At 47.6% G+C, this 20,143-nt stretch overlaps 1 protein-coding gene across 1 annotated transcript in view; it reads right to left on the bottom strand.

Annotated features, from left to right (window-relative positions):
• LOC121288380 (testis-expressed protein 47-like) overlaps positions 1–13,778 on the bottom strand; it is a 41,776-nt gene extending 27,998 nt beyond the window's left edge. Inside the window, exons 1-4 of the mRNA XM_041206933.1 lie at positions 13,600–13,778; positions 11,621–11,676; positions 10,406–10,509; positions 5,084–5,145 (exon numbers count right to left, since the gene is read on the bottom strand). Coding sequence (XP_041062867.1) covers positions 5,084–5,145; positions 10,406–10,509; positions 11,621–11,676; positions 13,600–13,778 — 401 coding nt within the window. The remainder of the gene's footprint in view (positions 1–5,083; positions 5,146–10,405; positions 10,510–11,620; positions 11,677–13,599) is intronic.
• Positions 13,779–20,143: the final 6,365 nt, after the last annotated feature.

Raw genomic sequence — 20,143 nt, 5'->3', positions numbered from 1 at the left:
TGAAAGAGATGGCACAGTTCTGCAACCAACTCCTTAGTGAATATCAAGTTCCTCAGTAAAATGGAGATAGGAGATGGAGACTCCCTGAAAAACCCATGGAGGAAAGTGCCTTCTCTAGAGAACCCTCCTCCATCTGTGCAGAGTTACCGGACTGGATTTTATACAGCCCCTTGCAGCTGGAACCATGGCAGCCAGGCCCACTTAATCATGGGAGAGGCCCCCCATCTGCCTCCTGGCAGAGGAAAACCTCTCCCAATTAAGTCTGAGGGCACAAGGGACTGGTGCGGGATTCCTATCTGCCAGTGGCAGGATGTCAATTAGGTGCATTAATGAGTCAATTGAAACCCATTACCCCTGAGCCTACTGCATGCAATTTAGTGGCTCAGGGATTAAATTGAGGCTGCATCAGTATCCCTTGCCCTCGGAAGGCAGCCCAGCAAAATCTGTCAGGTTTTCCAGCGGCTTTCTGTTGGGGGAGACCCTTGCTATAGGCATTCTGTGTCCTTGCCTCCAAACCCTTTCCCCTGACCACCACCCTGCAACCCCACTCCACCTTCACTCACCTGTGGCCTGGGTCTGCTGGTGGCATGAGGAGCTCCGAGCCCCTGATTGGCTGGCAGCACTTGATAGGTGGGACTTCCGACACAGCGAATCTCAATCGTGGTGAAGACCTGTTGGCAGCCAATTAAATGCCCGAAGGGAACATAATTCTATTGGGCCTCCCCAATGGAATTGACAAGGATTCACCGGTTGTTCTCCAGCCAGTGGGCGAGACCCCTGTCATGACAGCTGAACAAAATCCCAGTCACCTACTCTGTAGCCTCTGCTCTACTTGTCTATCACATTCTAGACCAAGTGGTCTACAGTTCCATGCCCTTTGCAACCTTTTGTGTGGACAGGTCACCAAATCCCCTGACCTGCTTTTATAGGTGCAAATCATTCCCTGCCAATTCCAGCAACTAACCACAAAATGCCCAAAAGTATCCACAGTGCCTCCATACATTTGTAAATATTAAACAAGTCAAAACCACTTCTCTTGTGAGTTGGATGCCTGTCCCTTTAAGTAGCACAATGGGGCATTCTTTGTGCAGCTATACATATGTTCAGTTGAGACTGATTAACACATGGATTCAATGGACCTGCATGGTCCAAATCAGCCCTAGTGGCTGTTTGACATCATGATCTGCAGACATCTAGCTGCTGTATGGCTCCCCCTTGCTAGCACCCTTCACCAGAATGGGATGTCCCGTGGGCTTGGCTGGAAGTGGCTGGAGCGGCCGGGAGCATGGTACGCCTCATTGGCTGAGTTCGGGGCTTCCACATTGCCAGCTGGCACAAGGAGCACCATAATTTTACAGTCTGTGTGTCTTACTTAGCTATCGGTTTAGAGCCAAGGCATATTGCTGGAGTATGTTGCTTGACAGGTGGTACCCTGTTTGGCAAAGAAAGCCATTACTGTGAAGGGCACAAAGCCAGATAAAATAAGGATAGGATTCCAAGAACATTATATTGGATCTCCTATGGCAGTATCAGTGATGAGAACCATATGGGACAGTCACTATGGTACTTTCAAACACCACTCTCCTTAATCTATGGCTCCTTGTCATTCCTATGTAAAGTGTCCTTAACTTGGAACCCCTTTCAGTTGAGACAGTGAGTTTGAGTAACAGGCACGAGGCAGCCCAGGACTGAGGAGACCTAGCAAACTAAGGCTGAGTGACAGGAAGAAACACCTGTCTAATTAACAGGAATTGTTGTCATTACTGACTTTGCAACATGTTTAGCTACAGGTCACTGAAGAGCAGATTAAATGCCCTAGCAAAGCTGGAGTCAATGGGAATCGGGGGAAAAGTCTCCACTGGTCGGAGTCATACCTAGCACAAAGGAAGATGGTTGTGGTTGTTGGAGGTCAATCAGCTCAGCTCCAGGACATCACTGCAGGAGTTCCTCAGGGTAGAGTCCTAGGCCCAACCATCTTCAGCTGCTTCATCAATGACCTTCCTTCCATCATAAGGTCAGAAGTGGGGATGATCACTGATGATTGCACAATGTTCAGCACCCTTTGCAACTCCTCAGGTACTGAAGCAGACCATGGCCAAATGCAGCAAGACCTGGACAATATCCAGGCTTGGGCTGACAAGTGACAAGTAACATTCGCGCCACACAAGTGCCAGGCAATGAGCAGCTCCAAAAAGAGAGAATCTAACCATCACTCCTTGACATTCAATAGCATTACCATTGCTGAATCCCCCACTATCAACATCTTGGGGGTTACCATTGATCAAAAACTGAACTGGACTAGCCACATAAATACTGTGGCTACAGGAGCAGGTCAGAGGCTAGAAATCCTGCAGCGAGTTACTCACCTCCTGACTCCCCAAAGCCTGTTGACCATCTACAAGGCACAAGTCAGAATGTGATAGAATACTCCCCACTTGCCTGGATGAGTGCAGCTCCCGCAACACTCAAGAAGCTTGACACTGTCCAGTTCAAAGCAGCCTGCTTGAATTGGCACCACATCCACAAACATTCACTCCCTACACCACCGACGCATAGTAGCAGCAGTGTGTACCATCTGCAAGATGCATTGCAGGAACTCAGCAAGGCTCCTTAGACAGCACTTTCCAAACCCATGACCACTACTGTCTAGAAGGACAAGGGCAGCAGACACATGGGAACACCACACCTGGAAGTTCCTCTCCAAGCCACTCACCATCCTGACTTGGAAATATATTGTTGTTCCTTCACTTTCGCAGGGTCAAAATCCTGAAACTCCCTCCTTAACAGCACTATGGGTATACCTACACCACATGGACAGTGGCGGTTCAAGAAGGCAGCTCACCACCACCTTCTCAAGAGCAGTTAGGGATGGGCAATAAATGCTGACCCAACCAGCAAAGCCCACGCCCCGTGAATGAATAAAAAAACTTTTAATTTAAATTATACAACAAAATAGAATTGTTTCTTATTAAATTAAAAAATGCAAGCTTATAATATTCATCTGCAGGCTTTCCTAATTTGGCTGGGATTCTTTGCTTGTACACTCACCAGTCTTTGATATCCCACCCAGAGATGGGAAATTGCAGGCCAGTGAGCACACCAGCCATGCAAAGTCCCATTAGGCTGCCTACAGGGCAGTGTCGGCACTTAGCCCAGACTCTGACAGCAGAATGAAATTGTGATCTTTGCCTCGTGCTGACTGATAGAAGTCTATTTACTTGCAGCAGCTGTACAAAGGGTGGGGCAGGGTGATTGGACAGGGTTCACAGGATGATGGCCCAAATCTTCCAATCAGCATCAGGACCACTGAGTCCGATGCTGATCAGACAGAAAACTACCCACTTACCTGGATGCATTGAAAAAGGCCGGACTTGCAATCCTCAATGCAGAAGAACTCCCTCAGCACCAAAGTCCACGCAGAGAGCAGCAAAGAGAATCAACACAGGAGCCACACTCCTTTTTACAGAACTAGCTGCCCTAAGATAATTTTAAATGTCCAGTGTGAATGTTAGTGAACAGGTGATGGATGTTAGTGAATGAGTAGGTGGGTGAGGTAAGTGGGTGAGATGGTAAGGTGGCAGGTGGATAGGTGGCAGGCAGGTGAGGTGGTAAGGTGGCAAGTGGACAGGTGGGTGAGGTGGTCGGGTGGCAGGTAGGTGAGGTGCTAGGGTGGAAGGTGGGTGAGGTGGCAGGTGGGTGTGGTGGTAGGGTGGAAGGTGGGTGAGCTGGTAGTGTGGAAGGTGGTAGGGTGGAAGGTGGGTGAGGTGGTAGGGTGGAAGGTGGTAGGGTGGAAGGTGGATGAGGTGGTAGGGTGGAATGTGGGTAGGGTGGTAGGTGGAAGGAGGGTGAGGTGGGTAGATGGGTGAATGTGTAGGTGGGTCATGGGATAGTGAGGTCAGGTTAGGGGAGGTTGTCAGGCCATGGGCTAGTCAGGTCAGGTCAGGAGAGTCAGGGGGTCTGGAGGGAGCTGGGGTAGACAAAGGGCGGGCAGTTGAGGGGGGAAGTGGTGGATGGGGTCAGTGTGAGTGACTGGGGGAATCATTTGTATAATTACTCATGAGTTAGACTAGGATTTGTCTGTCTAACATTTCCTGGGTAACTATCCAGGTAACTCGAAATCGGAGACATTTGCAGAGGGTCCCAGGGAGCAGGAGAAAGTTCAAGTTTCTAGGGCAATTCCCACAAAGTCAGTACATCAGGACTTCCATAGGATCCCAACACTCATCTTGGGTCATATGTCCTGTCTCTGACAAGCCGGAGACTGGAAAAACTGGGCCAGTGTCTTCACTGCTAAACTATTGGATGAACCCATTTGTTGCATTTTTTATAACAGCGGTATTCATTTGAACAAATAGACCAATTTTTGTTTGCACTTTTGTCATCAAACTTGTCCCATTAATGCTCACAACAATTTTTAATATCTGGCCATAACAATTTTACAAAAGCAGGGAAGTTATGCTGAACCTTTTTAAAGCTCTGGTTAGGCCGCAATTAGAGTATCGCATCCAGTTCTGGTCAGCACACTGAGGAAGGATATGAAGCTCCTAGAGAGGATGGTGCACAGGAGATTTACCAGAATGCTTCCAGGGATGAATGAATTTAGCTACAAAGTTAGATTGGAGAAGCTAGGGTTGCTCTCCTTGGAGCATGGAAGATTGAGGGGAGATCTGATAGAGGTGCACAAGATTCTGACAGGTTTTGATAAGATGCGCAAAGAAGGCTGTTCTCTTTGGCCGATGGTTCAAGAACTAGGAGCCGCTGATTTAAGGTTTTGGGCAAGAGATAAAGGGGGGAATGTGAGGAAGAAGTTTTTTAAATTCAGCATGTTGTAGTGACCTGCAACTCACTGTCAATGAGGGTGGTGGAAGTGGAGACAATCAATGATTTCAAAAGAAAACTTGATAGACACTTGAGGGAAATAAACTTGCAGGAACACAGGGATAGAGATGCGGAATGGGTTGGGGATTTCGCTCGGGGCCCAGCATAAACTCGATGGGCTGAAAGACCTCCTCCTATGATGTAATGGCTTTATGACTATTTTTCAGCCAAGTAAAGGTTGTCTAACCTACACACAAGTGCTCACCTTTCTTCAGTAGATTGGTTGGTGAGATCCTGGATTACAGAGTAAAGTACATCAATGGAAGACTGAAATGCAAAAGGGAAAAGCAGTTATCAGAACTGTTGTACTATTTGTGCTTAGATCGATACAAGCTCAGTCATCAGGGGCAGAATTTTGCCCTTGCCGGGTGGGCTCGGTGGGGGCGGTTTGAGAAGCCCAGTGTGAAATGCGAGCAGCAGCGCTGAGCGCTGCCTGTGCTGGGGGCTGGGGGTGGAGGAGGAGCGCCAGCAGGCAGAGCGTGAACGTCATGCATGCACGCAAGTGTGCATTTCATAATCTCACTGAGGCACAGAGCTGCTTCAGGGAGATGAAGCATTGATTAAAAAATAAAATAAAAATGTAATAAAACATGTCCCCCCATGTGACTCTGTCATGTTATTAATTCAATTGTAAAACTTTTATTTTAGTTTTATTTGCCTTTGGAAACCTCATCCTGCCCGTGCATGAGGTTTTCAAAAAAATGCAAATGCTGCTTGGCCTTTTCACCTGCCTGCCAACCATTAGATTAGAAGGGCAGCGAAAAATTTAGGCTAATTGATTATGTAATAGCCTTAACAGGCCTTTTAATTGTTGGCAGGCATGCCCACTAACTGAACTATTGTGTGACTATGTGTTGATGTTGGCACACTTGACCGACAACAACGTGTATCATTTTACGCTCAAGTTGGTCGGGTGCGCACCCACCAGCCGAGCAAAAGTTTCTGCCCCAGGTTCCAGGCTGTCTGAGGCACCACAACTTCCCAATGCAACTAGGTCATTAACCTCTGGTTTCTGGGAGCCCGTCCACAAAATGAGTGAACTTCAGGCCAGAGGAGAAGAGATGGATGAAAATGAATAGCTGACAAGACTGAACAACTATTCCATACAGTGTCTGGCTGAACAGGTTGACTCTGTAGCAAAGATTGAAGCCTTTCACAATGCTGGAGATCATATAGCCAAGCCAGACTGGAAAACCTCACCTGTGCATAAAAATCAACACAGGAGCAAGTGGCAATACGCTTTCAATGTGGAATCTCAAGGACATGTACAGGGAGAAATGGAAGTCGATAATCTAGCCTACCAGTGTGAAGCTCACTGCCTACAATGTATTGCCAATACACTGCTTCACACCTTAAACTTGAAGTGTAGATACAAAGGCTCCCCCTGGTTAAGACAAGCATTTTATGGTGTGCGTGTTTCAAAACCGGCAGTGACAGGGTTGCCAGCATGCAATGAACTCAATTTAATAAAGTTCCATGAACTGAGCCAAAGGACCATGACAATCCAGGAACATACACCCCATAAAGTCAGACAAGGATTTCCAAAGGAAATCCGATTCGACACAGTTGGCAACACAGTCCTTTACCTTTAAGGAAGGTGCAACAACCTCCATTGACACGCACAGAGTTGTAGTGTGCATCTATAGGACAAGTTAAGGATAGGGTCTAACTGCTGAGTTTTTCCAGCATTTTATGTTTTTATTTCTGCTGTATTGTTGCCCTTGTTGAGGCCAGGATGGCATTATACCTCTCCTCTGCTGCATTTTGCAGGTTCTGCACTGGTGTCATTAGTCAGGTCTTCTGTGGGTATCCTCTGTCACCAAGGAGCTAACCCTGCAGTTGATGAGGGGAAGAAAACACATGTGGCACCTGCACGTTAGTGAGGATGTACGAATGATTAAAGTTCCCTGGGTAAAGCACACCAGTGATCACAGACCAGCTGTACATTCAGAGTCAAAACCCTCTTAATGAATGCTGCTGGCTGATTCCAGAGAGCTCTCAGCAGCGCAATTAATTGCCCCTTGCCTCTGTGGATAACCAGCGATAGCAGTGAATCCTACAGCTCCGGCTGTCTGGTCTCTGGGTCTGTTGTGAACGTAACAAATTGATTCACTCTTCTGCTTGGGGCATTGGTGACCTCCTTGATGCATTTGTGAGTGGCTGATTGTGATATTCCACACATGTTCCCTGTGGAGCCCTGCTACGACCAACTGGTGTAGAAGTTCAACGCTGCAGTGACTTTCAATGCTTTAGGCATTGGAGTGCCTTCCAATCCACCTGGACACAGGTCTTCCTGGAGGAACTGGCATATATGAGTAGCAACAGCCTATGACATCCTCAGCTGCCTCCGATATTGCCTCTCTGACATTTGCAGCTAGCTGCACAGCATGTGCAATATTCGGTTGCGCACCAATGCTTGATGTCGCACTGGCCCCTGATTGCCTGCATTCTGCACAGCTTTACCACCTGCTGCCACAGCTGTTGCTGTTCTGGCCATTGATATCCCTGGCCTTGGGCCACCCTCCACAGAGCCAGCACAAGCGCTGAGTTGGCTTGACCCGTCATCTTGCCTCCCTGAGGTGATCTGTAATCAAATTACAGAGAATGCTCTGGTCAACATCTTCTTTGTCAACAAATTTTTTCTTTCTTCATGCCTGGAGAGGCCAGCATTTGTTGCCCATCCCTAACTGTCCTTGAACTGAGTAATTTGCTCGGCCATTTCAGAGGGCAGTTAAGAGCCAACCACTTTGCTGTGGGTCTGGAGTCACATGTAGGCCAGACTGGGCAATGATGGCAAATTTCCTTCCCTAAAGGACATCAGTGAACCAGATAAATTTTTATGACAATCAATGATAGTTTCATGGTCACCTTTACTGAGACTAGTTTTCAATTCCAGATTTTATTAATTGAATTTAAATTCCAGCAGCTGCCATGGAATAAGAACCCATGTCCCCAGAGCGTTAGCCTGAGCCTCTGGGTTACTAGTCTAGTGACATTACCACTATGCCACCATCTCCCCTGGGTTTTGCCCAATAGGAAGCCCCATACTTAGCAAGGGGCACTCTCTGGCCTCCAACCAACTCCCACCCCCCATCCCCCAGGATCACTGGAGGATCACTGCTGAGAGAACCTCTTGTCGATGTAGCCATGTGCATGGACACTGGAGGAGTGACCCTGGAAATGGAAGCCATGACATGCACCTTCCTTCAATCACGTCGATCAGCTTCTCTCCATCAGCCTTGAGCCTCAGTCCATCATCCTTGCCTTGCCCTCAGATAAGTTCCAGCTACTCCCTTATCAGCCATGACCAGCTATCAGGAAACCTTGAGCCAGCCCGGCACAGTGGTACAACCCACTCCCCACCCCCCAGTAACCCTCAAACTACCATCCATCATCCTCGGCACTTCCTCTGTCATCGTCGAACTTCCCAATGTTACACTTGAGCCTCAGGACTTTGGGAATAACCTTCCTAGTATGACTCTTGTTCTCAGGTGGCTAGGCCAGATTTTATTGCCCATCCATAATTGCCCTTGAAAAGGAGGACTTCTTGAACTGCTCCAGGCTATGTGGTGTTGGTATACCAACAGTGCTGTTAGGAAGGAAGTTCCAGGATTTTGATCCAGCAACAGTGAAGGAATGGTGATATAGTTCCGAGCCAGGATGTTGTGTGGCTTGGAGGGGAAATTGCAGGTGTTGGTGTTCCTGTGCATCTGCTGTTCTTGTCATTCGATGTGGTAGAGGTCTGGATCATTCTGGACCTACAGTCTTGCAACATTGAAGTTCTCTGCATGGTCCAATATCCTCCCTCTGTCCCTCTTGAGAGATTATAGAGCTGCCACCTACCTCCCTCTGACCTTCCTCCCACCCTCGGTCAGCAGAATCTGTCCTTCAACACAACCTCCCCTCCTTCTCCCGACCTCTCTGGGATCTCAGTTGAATAAGACTTATGGATCAGACAGCAATGCTACTGAGTTGGATGTTGACCATAGAGATGTGAACACACCTCACCGTGGTTTTCACCTCTTTAACTCATGATTATTTGGTTGTCCCTTTAGGTGGCCAGTTGTACTCACCATTAATTCCACCCACCCAAAACGGCCTTCGAAGGGTCACACTTTCAGAGCAACTGCGTTCCCAAGAAGAGATTTAAGAAATGGTGCGCATCACATTTCAGATCTGCTCCACCACATTATAACCTCCCCCTGTGACCCACCAACTTGTCCCCGTCACCCTTGTGCCACCAAATATAACCATTCCTTGCCCCTCTGTTACCCTTGAACCTCCCCCGTTACTCTTGACCCTATAACCATCACCCTCCACATGCCTTCTCTTTCCCCCGAGCCTACACCCATTATCATCCCCATGCCCATCCTGACCCTGACCCTGACCCCTCCCTTTAACTGTGCTACCGGTTTTATTTGTTTCCATGAACCAACAACACCTCCCCCCAACCACCCCCCCCATCACCCCCCCCCCATGAGGTCATCCGACACCTGACCATAACCCTGGACCTGCCACCATACCACATTCTATTCCCCCCTCTCACTGTGACTGTTCCCTCCGCTGCCCAGTTCCCTCAGTTCAACCCAAGGAGCCCCACTTTTGACAGTACTGGCCTCACTCTTTAGGACCAACTACCTTCAACCAGCCCTGCCTGGAAATGCCCCCACCCATGAACAACTTGACCATGGCTTTAGGCCCTTCCCTCCTCCACATATCCTTGCGCCATCGCCTTTCTTCTCTGCCTCTGCCTCCCTCTCTCCCTGCCTCGTACTGCCTCCTTCCTTCCCTCCCTGCCTCCCTCTCTCCTTGCCTCGTACTGCCTCCCTCCTTCCCTCCCTACCTCCCTCTCTCCCTGCCTCAGACAGCCCAGCCCAGTGCCCTTTTGACTGCCATCATTAAATCTCGATCATCGCCTCTCGTGGAAGAACGCTCCCCAAAGAGGAAAAAGCAATGGCTACTCACTCCAATTCCAGTAAGTACACTACCTTGCTTGCTACACGCCACTTATATGCAGTCATGAATTTGCAGGCACCTTGCTCGCCAATAACTTAATTTGAAAGGTGCACATAATTGAGGTGAGATTGGCTTCTAATGACATCCAGATGCATGCAAAAGAGCTTCCCAATTCTTACAGCTGGAAGCTTGATCTGCCTTCAAACTTCTGAGAACTTAATACTTTAGTTTCTTCCTGCTGTCGGGAAGCTGATTCTTGGCCTCCAGAACAATTAAGATTTCCTGCCCGCAATGTTTCACATTCTCAGGAGCAGCACAAGATTCCGCCCAATCACAGTGCCTTTCATTACTGCAAAGACTGCTCCTGATCTTCATGCACTTAAGGTGCCAAATTCTTGAACAGTTTACAATTTGTTTTAAAATTGTGAATCTGTTTTGAATAGTTGAACATTACTGGACCCTATGATTTCAGCGGTGATCTGTGATGGAGCATTTGTGAACCATTCTCACAGCCCTATTAGGGAAAATTGTGATGGTGCCAGGTCCAAAGTGAGACCATTACATTGCTCACCTCCAGCAGATGGACATAATGGGTTGAGTGCATCAGCAGTAATCCTGTTACTGGCATCTCCTGATATTGGGAGTGTAACTTGTGAGCCAGCGCTTCATAGTAATCTACAAAGTAGCAGAGGATGAATTCAACTTAAAAATTAGACACACTTCATAACATTTAAACAGCAAAGTATTTAAGGCAGCTCCAAAAACAACAAAGATAGCATAAGGATAAAAATTCCTCTTTGCCTTGGTTATCCTCCAGTCCACTCATTACTATTTGATATACTGTACCCTTATCCAATAATCCCTACCATTCTGTACACCATTACTAACATTTTCCATATTTGCTCAGTGTAACATCCTTTGATATAACTTGCTTTTCACTGAAAGATTGTGATGTTCCCTTCATTGTATCTCTTTCTGATATATCCCACACCCTTCACAATAATGCTCTCTGAGATGCCCCATGTTCTTTATAGTTACATTCTCTGATAAATCTCACCCTTTATTATTCCCCTCATTTCAAACACCTCCATAATGCTCACACTCTCCGTTGGAACTTTCTCTATCTTTAATATAACTCACATTCTTCTTTGTAATACTTTTGACCATTCCCCTCCTCAATTCTTTACTATAATATTATTTTCTGTACCCCACAGCTTTACATAACACCCTGTGATGCTACTTTCCAATACTCCTCTGGGGCTGGCTGGAAGTAAACAGATCCTCCTTAGGGTCAAAGAGCTTCCAAGATGACGACATCAACGATGGAAGCTTAGAACTAAGATAAACTTCCTTAGCAGATTCAATAACTTAACACCTGAATCACATAGGTTCTCAGTACTCCAAGACCACTGCTAATGAATAATTAACCTGGATCATTACTGGAACTTAGATGAATGGACCTATCTTTGGGAACCACAATTCTTCCCACTTGGCTCCAGATGAACCTGCAAACCAATGAATTCCCCAACAGATATAGTATGGTTTTGGCTAGATGACCAGCAAGAATCATCTAAGGTAAGTTGCACAGTTGGGGATCCTAAACCCTATATCCTTCATTAACATACTTTGATATACACCATACCTTCACCTTTATCTGATAAACCCTCTGAACATCAAAATGACAATTTCTGCAATGGTCACTACAGTGACTGTTTCCAACCAGTAAAAGAGTAAAACATTTTTATCTGATTTTTTTTAATTATTTATGTAGTATTTGTTTCCAAACCTGCAATTTGTTTTCTGTCTGTCATCTCTGGGTCAAATTTACTGATGTAAACTAATCTGTGCAGAATAAATTTCTGTTAAAATGGAAAACTGTAAATCAAAATCACATCAAGACACATTAGTCATTTATATAGGCTTGAATCTGCCTCCAAAGGGAAAACTTGGAGACATTTCACACACACAAGAGGCAACAATGTGGGTAAATTAAATATTTGTGATGCTGCTTTTTTGTTGGAATTTTTAACCCTGTAATTACACCATGGAATTTTAGTGCATGAATTCCCAACGGTTTATTTGAAATTTCATCTCTACAAAATTTTAGTGCAGGCATTAAGCCATTTGAACACCAATTCTGTAACAGTATGTTCATAGATATTAGGCCAATACATTTGGGGTGAAAATTTGGTATGTGCTTTGAATCTGTTTCTCCGAGCTTAAAATAGACGCATTGCAGAACCATTTAGCAATGGGGACAGCCCGTGATCAACCTGCACAGGGATTAATTTCACTTTCAAAATTGTGGGCCCTTTTTTTAGGCATTAGTTAGGCCTCTTAAATACATAAATTGGAGGTCTTAACCCTCCTGAAGGTTCCTTTGGTGTAAATTATACACCAATGAGTGAGGGGTATGTCAGGCCTGCTCTGCTGAGTGAAAACCCAGCAGCTGCAGATGAAAAGTAAGTCACGTTTTTCTTAAACTTGGAGCCAGAAGCCGCAACTACCCTCCCATCGACCCTGCCCCCACCACCCCTCTGCCATTGCCCTACCTTCTGAGACTAACATGATGGCCTCTGCTGGCAGTATAACATTGATCGCTTTGGTGAACTGCCTATGGAAGAATGGACAAACACCAGCAGCTTGCCTTGTGAATACTGATACAAAATCAACATACTGAACATCGGAAATAAAAAACAGAAACTGCTGGAAATAATTAGCAAAACAGGTGGTACCTGTGGAGAGAGAAACAGAATTGAAACAGAATTTCAACTCTGTTGTTCTCTCTCCACAGCTTCAGCCTGATCTGCTGAGTATTTCTAGCATTTTCAGTTTTTATTTGAGTGTATTGATAAAGCCCAGAAACAATTCTGCCAATCTGCTGATCTATTGGTTTGATGGCCATGAGAAAGGATTCTACCCATTAACAGTGCTCATAACCCTGTATTTCTCAGCATAATTTCAGGATCCTTATTTTAGCCATGGGATGTAGGAGCAGGAGTAGGCCACCCATCGAGTCTGCTCCACCTTTCAATACAATCATGCCTGGTCATCCACTTCAATTCCTTTTCCCCACACTATCCCATATCCCTTTATGTCATTGGTATTTAGAAATCTGTCAATCTTTGCTTTAAGCATACTCAATGACTGAGCATCCACAACCCTCTGGAATAGAGAATTCCAAAGATTCACAACCCTCTGAGTAAAAAAAATTCTCCTCATCTCTGTCCTAAGTGGTTTCCCCCTTATTTTAAAATTGTGTCCCCTAGTTCTAGACTCCCCTGCCAGGGAACACATCTTACCTGCATCCACCCTTTAATTATTTTGTAAGTTTTAATGAGATCACCTGTCACTTCTCAAAAACCTCTGGATTTTCTTCATGTAATAGAGGAAGTCTGAGGTGTAACCATAGTGCAACTTTAACCCCGACATTAGCAATGATTCAAAGGTGTCAATCATGGCCCCTGAACAATGAGACACCAGAAAAAACACTGAGGCCATGTAGAACTGGGACTTAATTTGAGCCAGATAATTTGGGTTTCCTCTCCCCAAGTTCTGTCCCTTTGCCCCTACATGTTGGGCAGAATCTTCTTCTCTTGGCGAGGGCCCTGTCAGCTGAACTGGAGGTGCTCAGCACTCCCTTTTGGAGGTGGAGCGGCTGGTCACACACAATCACATGACAGCCAGCCAATTAGATATGCAGAGACTGGGCCCTGGCCAATCGTGAGGAAGGAATGGGCAGTAATTCGCTAGACCTGCCATTACCTCATGGTGTCAAAAGACTTGGCGTCATATTCAAATGGCACCCCAACAGGCATCCACTCCTCGCCATCCAGGAACATCAGCCTGGCTGTTTGTGAGGAGCTTGTAATCCCTGGGCATGCTGCATCCCCTCTCCTCTTCTGATCTGTCACCCACACCGGATCCTTGCAACTGGAAGCCATCACCTGAACTCTCTCCCAGTCACCTTTGACCTTCGCTCTATAACCCTGAGACCATCATTCCATCACCCTTGCCATGCTTTAGCTGACTCTTGACTCACCCCCCTATCATTCACCCGAGAGCTTCCCCGCCAGTACCATCGGTCAGCCCCCTGGCACGGTGGAACTGCTCCCCATTACCCTCAACCTGTTATCTATCATCCGCGACCCTCCATCTGTTACCCTTGACTTTCAAAACCTCACCACTGACCTCCTCTGTCTAACCTTTGATTTCCCCAAAATCACACTTGACCTATTTTCTGTAGACACTGACCTTCCTGTGTAACCCAGCTTTCTCCCTCTGTTCCCCATGAACCTTTGAATGGCTGCAACCTCCCTCGGTCAGCCGTGCCTCTTTCCCCTTTCACAACCACCAACCGACCTCGATGCCTTCTCTCCCAGGTACAACAAAGCTCCCCATACAAGAACAGCAGCTACTACTCAGCCCAAGTCCACCAGGAAGACTACCTTGCCTCTTGCACGCCACCTTTAAACAGTTGTGAATCTAAAGGCACATGTTTCTTATTTGCTGCATACTTAATTTCAAAAATACAATTTAACCTGGCAAAGTTGTGTTTTAATGAGCATGCATAACATGCTAATGTATTAAAAAAAGGTTCCTGCCACTTGCCATTGGGATGTATGACCTGCCTTCAGTCTGCTGTCAACTTAATAACTCCTGCCTTTGGGAACCTGACATTTTGCCTCCTGCTCAATTAAGTACCCCTGTGCCCCTTGTTTCCCACTCCCAGGAGCTTCACAAGATTCCACCCATTGGCTGGAATTTTCTGCTCCCATAGGTGACGGGTGTGAGCGGACAATTTGGCAAGAAGGCTAAAAAACACTTTTATGCCATCATGAAACCAGTTTGCTCTCGTCCGCTCCGCCAATCAATGGCAGGTCACGTTTCTCACCGTCCAACATCAGGAACATAATTTTAATGTATTCGTATCTCATCATTGTGCCTGCATACTTGAATCCTCCCCCCACGTCAAATTTACCTTTCACGTTAGCATCGACTTCAGAACGGCGTGATTTATTACTGCCTTTAAAAGGCGTGCACCTGGCAAGCTGAACTTCGAGGGGAACTAGGAGGTGATTGCACACAACAAATTCGCAAAGATCGCCCGTGGAACATCAAGGAAGAGGTGCTGTGCATTTGGGGTGGGGGCACAGGCAAGTCACTTTCTCCTGGCTGACTTTCAGTGTGGTGCCAGGACAAGGACTTCAGAGTGAGTGGGGCAGGGGGGCACGCGGTGCAAGGCAGCACAGACTGAAGGAAGTACAAAGCACATGCCCGGTGGCAGACATGGGGTGGGGGAGGGAAGGAACCAACCGTGCAATTAGAAAAGCTTGTCAAAAGTGAGCATTCCTCCACAGCTGAGACCGTTCAGCAGCAGCTCCATTGACATGCTTGGAGTCGGGCCTCTGAAGCATTTCTGCTCACTCAAGCAACGCAAAAATATTAATGTACCACCAAGTGGTCTTAACCAAGAGACACATATGCCAACCCATGCATCTCTCTCTCTCTCTTTGATCCTGCAGCAGGAGAACATAAGGAGCATGGAACCTAGTGAGCTAACAGTACGCCTCATGGCTTACAGGGAGCAGAGAAGAAGGAGAAGAGTGTGATGGGGGCACCTGGCTCACCAATGGGAGGAGCATCTCCCTCAAGATGAAGGGGCAGCAGAGCCTCCTGCGCTCACAGCTGAAAACCCACAGCGAGCCGTCTCGCTAGATCCAGGGTCTATATTCGGCGCTTGTCATTCCTGCAGATGACTGAGAGCCAGTGTTGCTGAAGACTGCGCATGTTGAGGGAACTGGTCTGTCACAAATGCCACCAGCTGTAGGATTTGGCGTCACTGGGACATGGAGGGCATCTGCTGCCAATGAGTGACCATGGTGCTCAAATTTTATGCCAGTGGCTCCTTCCAGGGCTCCACAGGTGACCTGTGCAGATCTGGCAAGCCTCCACGCACAAGTGTATCAAAGAGGTCACAGACGCTATCTTTGCGAAGGCACAGGACTTTGTGCATTTTATCTGGGATCAGGAAAGCCAGGAAGCAGGAGCGCTGGAATTTGCGACGATCTTTGATTTCCCACAGGTGCAGGGTGCCGTCGACTGCACTCATGTGGCACTTAGATATCCATGGCCGCAAGCAGTCAACTATATCAATTGCAAGGGCTTCCACTCACTGAATGTTCAGCTGGTCTGCAGCCACCACAAACACATCCTGCAGGTCCGTGCACAATTTCCAGGGAGAGTCCATGACTCCTACATCCTTAGCAGGTCTCAGGTCCCTCACATCTTCCAGGGTTCACGGATGTGGCAGTGTTGGCTTCTCAAGGACAAGGGTTACCCACAGAGAACGTGGCTGATGACACCCGTGTGGCGGCCTCAGACTGCAGCAGAGCAACGGTATAATGAGGCTCATGCTGCACCCCGGACTTTGGTGGACCAAATGACAGGCATCTTGAAAATGAGCTTCCGATGCCTTGACAAGTTTGGTGGAGCACTGCAATACAGAACCCAGAGGGTATCGTGAATCATTGTAGCTTGCTGTGCGCTACACAACGTGGTGCTGCAATAGGGGGAGGACCTGGCTGAGGAGGAGTTGGAAGAGATGCAAGTCTTTCCCGATGAGGAGGACATCAAAGGGGATGAGGGTGATGAGGTCCTTGAAGGCAAGGATGCCGGCAATGCGGCCATCGCACTGGCCAGAAAAGAACAGCACATTTGTGAGGTCCTAATAGCTGCAAGATCCATGGAGGATGATGACGAGATGCAGTGAGGACAGTCCTGACATCCTCACCTTGCATCTGTGAACGTTTGACTCCTGTGTGGCTGATGGCAGTGCACATACTCTCAGTGCTCAGGCTCATGTCATGGAGTTGCATTGGAGGCCCCAATAGTTGCAAAATTCCAGGAGGATAATGACCACATGCAGTGAGGACACGCCATAGATCTTCACACAGCCTCTGTGAATGTCTGATTCTTATCTGGCTGTGAGCAGCTCACTTGCACTCTGTGATTAGGTTCACATCATGGAGACATGGCTGTGAAACTTTAAATGCACCTGATCCTTTTTCAGCCTTCAGCACCTGTCCTCTTCAGCATCATTGGACACAGATGCTGAAGAGATGGGGGCCAGCATCAGTAATGTGTCCATTGACTGTGAAGCCAGACCATCACTTTGGTCTGAAGGTTACACACTGCATAGGGAAGAGGTCCTGGATTGAGACACCTGCCTTTATCTTGTGCAGGAACCAAGGTTTCACATCTGAGTGACATGAACACCGCTCATCGTAACAAGGAGCCATAGGCAAGGAGACATTCTTGTGAGCTTATTTACAATAGTGAGCATCATGTATGAGTGATTTACACCCGTGTCCAGGCTGTGCAACAACATCTTCTTAATCTTCTAACCCTGCCACTATGCCTTGGTTCTCCCCCGATATCCACAGCGGAGCTGGAGGCAGCCTGCTGACTGCGACGCTCTATCCGTGATGACTTTGGCAGGCATCCTCTGGAGTGCCGAGACCTTGAGGGCCCCAGCCAGCTTTGGGCATCCTGTTGTGGGCCAGGTGCATCCCCCTTGGCCTGTGTAGCTGGAGATGATGGGACCACAGGAAGAGGGGATTTGGATCAGCCGGACATTCCCGGAATCACCTGGGTGGGTGGCCCCGGGGTGTCGAGCTGCTGGTCCTTCTCCTGATGGGTGCCTGACGGCTCCTGGCTGATTCCTTGAAGAGAAAGAGAAGCTGGAATGAGGTTGAGCTGCCTTGCACCCTTTTCACGTTGACACTGTTGGAGGCCAATGACACCATCAGCGATGGAGTTGAGCCCCGCAGCAGTGCAGGATCGATGTCTTGGACCAAGGGCTCCATAGCAGCCACCATCCTGCCAGTGTTAACCTCAGTGTGTTGGCATGCCGGCGCTATCACTTCAAACTGAAGGCAGATGGACTCCTCTGATGTCCCTTGCAATCTGAGGAGTGCACCAGACATCCCTTCCTGATGTTCCCATGATTGTCTTTGCAGCGCCAACAACTGATTGAGGACTGAGTCCAGAGGCTCATCATTTGACTCAGATTCAGCAGATTCCTTGCCTCCAGCAGTCTACTGAGTGCAGATGTCCCTGCCTCGGCTTGATTTGTGTACTGTGCTTACCAGATCATGATCCTGAGGTTCTCTACATCTAGATCCCACCGAGGTGTGTGCCACAGTGCTGGTGGAGGGTGTGGGCGAGCACCATGGTGGGCCTTCAATGGTGCTGCCCTCAGGGTCCTCATCTAAGGTGCTCTCGGCGCTGGAGTCGTGGTCAAGGTTGCCTGAGGGCGATGTGGTGGATGTGTCTAGGAGAGAAAGTGGAGATGATTAGTGCTTGGCAGCCATGTTAAACACAGAACAGTGGATTCAGAGTGGCGTTGACAGGGGGATGATGTGTTGCAGGATCCTCACATGGATGCTTACCACTGACCTCATTGTTGCTGCGGGAACGGTCCATGTCCTCTCTAGCCAGCTCCGACTTGTGACCCTCGAACAGAGTGAGGATCTTGATGTCCGGCACTCCACCCCCAGCCTGGGACCTCTCCCATTGATTATGTGTGATCTTGTCCTGCATAAAGACAGATGGAGAGAGTGTGAGCAAAGCGCCTGCCAGTCCAAATGAGAAGGATGCCAGGCATGTGTCTGTAATGAGTGGAGCCATGGACGGGATGAGGAGGCTATCTCCAGAGAAGATGAGGCCAGATGGAGATTTGAGGATGTGTGTGAGAGAGTGAGTGGTGATGACCCTTGAGCTGGCAGTGAGTGAGATGCCAGTGAATGTGTGATGGGCTTGTGAGTGGGTGAGTTTAGAGTGATGAGATGGTTGACTTACCCTAGTAGCACAGATGAGATCATTCATCCCTTTTCTGCACTGGATGGCTGACCTGTTATGTGCAACATTGGTACTGACCACCTCTGCCACCACCTCCCAAACCTGAATGGTGAGATAGACATCCTGCAGTCAGAGCAGGGTAGAGGACATTGCAACAGGCCTTCATGACATCCAAAAGGCATTTTAGTGATGTGCACTGAATAGGGGGGCTGTGCTCTTCTTGGTTTTTGGGGCCATGTCTTCACTGGAGCAGTCCTGGGCTGCAAGCATTGAGAACTGTGCACGCAGCTGTATTTTGAAAATGGTGTCCGGAGTGAGGAAGCGGTAAGGTAACAGCATAGCGGGCAAATCGGAGGCCGCCCACCAGTGATCCAGCATGTTTCCCATGACTGCATCATTTATGAGGTATGAAGGGAACGCTACGACATGAAAATCCGCCATTGCGGCCAGTGGGTAAAACGCCTTTTTTCACGTCTGCTACCGCACTTAGTGCAAATCTGAGATTGTTCCACCCAGTATCTTTACAGCTGATCTCTGATTTGTTCTGACACCAATGGCAAAAATAAAACAAATGATCAGTCTGAATTTTGAAAATATTGTTACGGTGCAGTGTTAGCAACTTGTGAATTATTTATTTGGTCACTTTTACAAAACAGTTTCATGTTGAAGTAAATAGAAAATAAACTGTTGAATATGATGAAGAATTGGTGGATCTTTTTATTATTTGATGGGCTGTGAGCATTGCTAGCTAGGCCAGCATTTGTTGCCCATTCCTAATTGCCCTTCTAGAACCACTGCTGTCCATGTGGTGTACATACATCCACCGTGCTGTTCGGGAGTTACAGGATTTTGACACAGTGATAGTGGAGAAATGGCAATACAGTTTCAAGTCAGGATGACTTATAGCTTGGAAGAGGACTTCCAGGTGGTGGAATTCCTATGTACCTGCTGCCCTTGTCCTTCTAGGTGGTAGAGGTTGTGGAATGTGCTGTCAAAGGAGGCTTTGGCCAGTTGCTGCAGTGCATCTTATAGATGGTACACACTGCTGCTATTGTTTGCCAGTGGTGAAGGGAGTGACTGTTTAAGGTGGTGGTTGGGGTGCTGATGAAGTGGGCTGCTTTGTCTTGGATGGTGTCAAGCTTCTTGAGTGTTGTTGAAGCTGTACTCATCTTGACAAGTGAAGAGTATCTCATCACACTCCTCATTTGTGCCTTGTAGATTTGCTTCAGGGAGTCGAGGTGAGTTTCTCACTGCAGGATTCTCAGCCTCCGCTCTTGTAGCCACAACCTATATATGGCTGGTGCAGTTAAGTTTCCGGTCAATGTTAACCAGGACGATGATGGTCGGGATTTAATGCCATTTAGTGTCAAGGGGAGATGGTCATTGCTTGGCACTTGTGTGGCATGAATATTACTTGCCATTTATCAGTCCAACCCTGAATATTCTC

Source organism: Carcharodon carcharias, chromosome 15, assembly GCF_017639515.1.
Source record: "Carcharodon carcharias isolate sCarCar2 chromosome 15, sCarCar2.pri, whole genome shotgun sequence".
NCBI lineage: Eukaryota > Metazoa > Chordata > Chondrichthyes > Lamniformes > Lamnidae > Carcharodon > Carcharodon carcharias.
The sequence above is the reverse complement of the archived record's forward strand: the minus strand, read 5'-3'. Positions and strand labels throughout refer to the sequence as shown.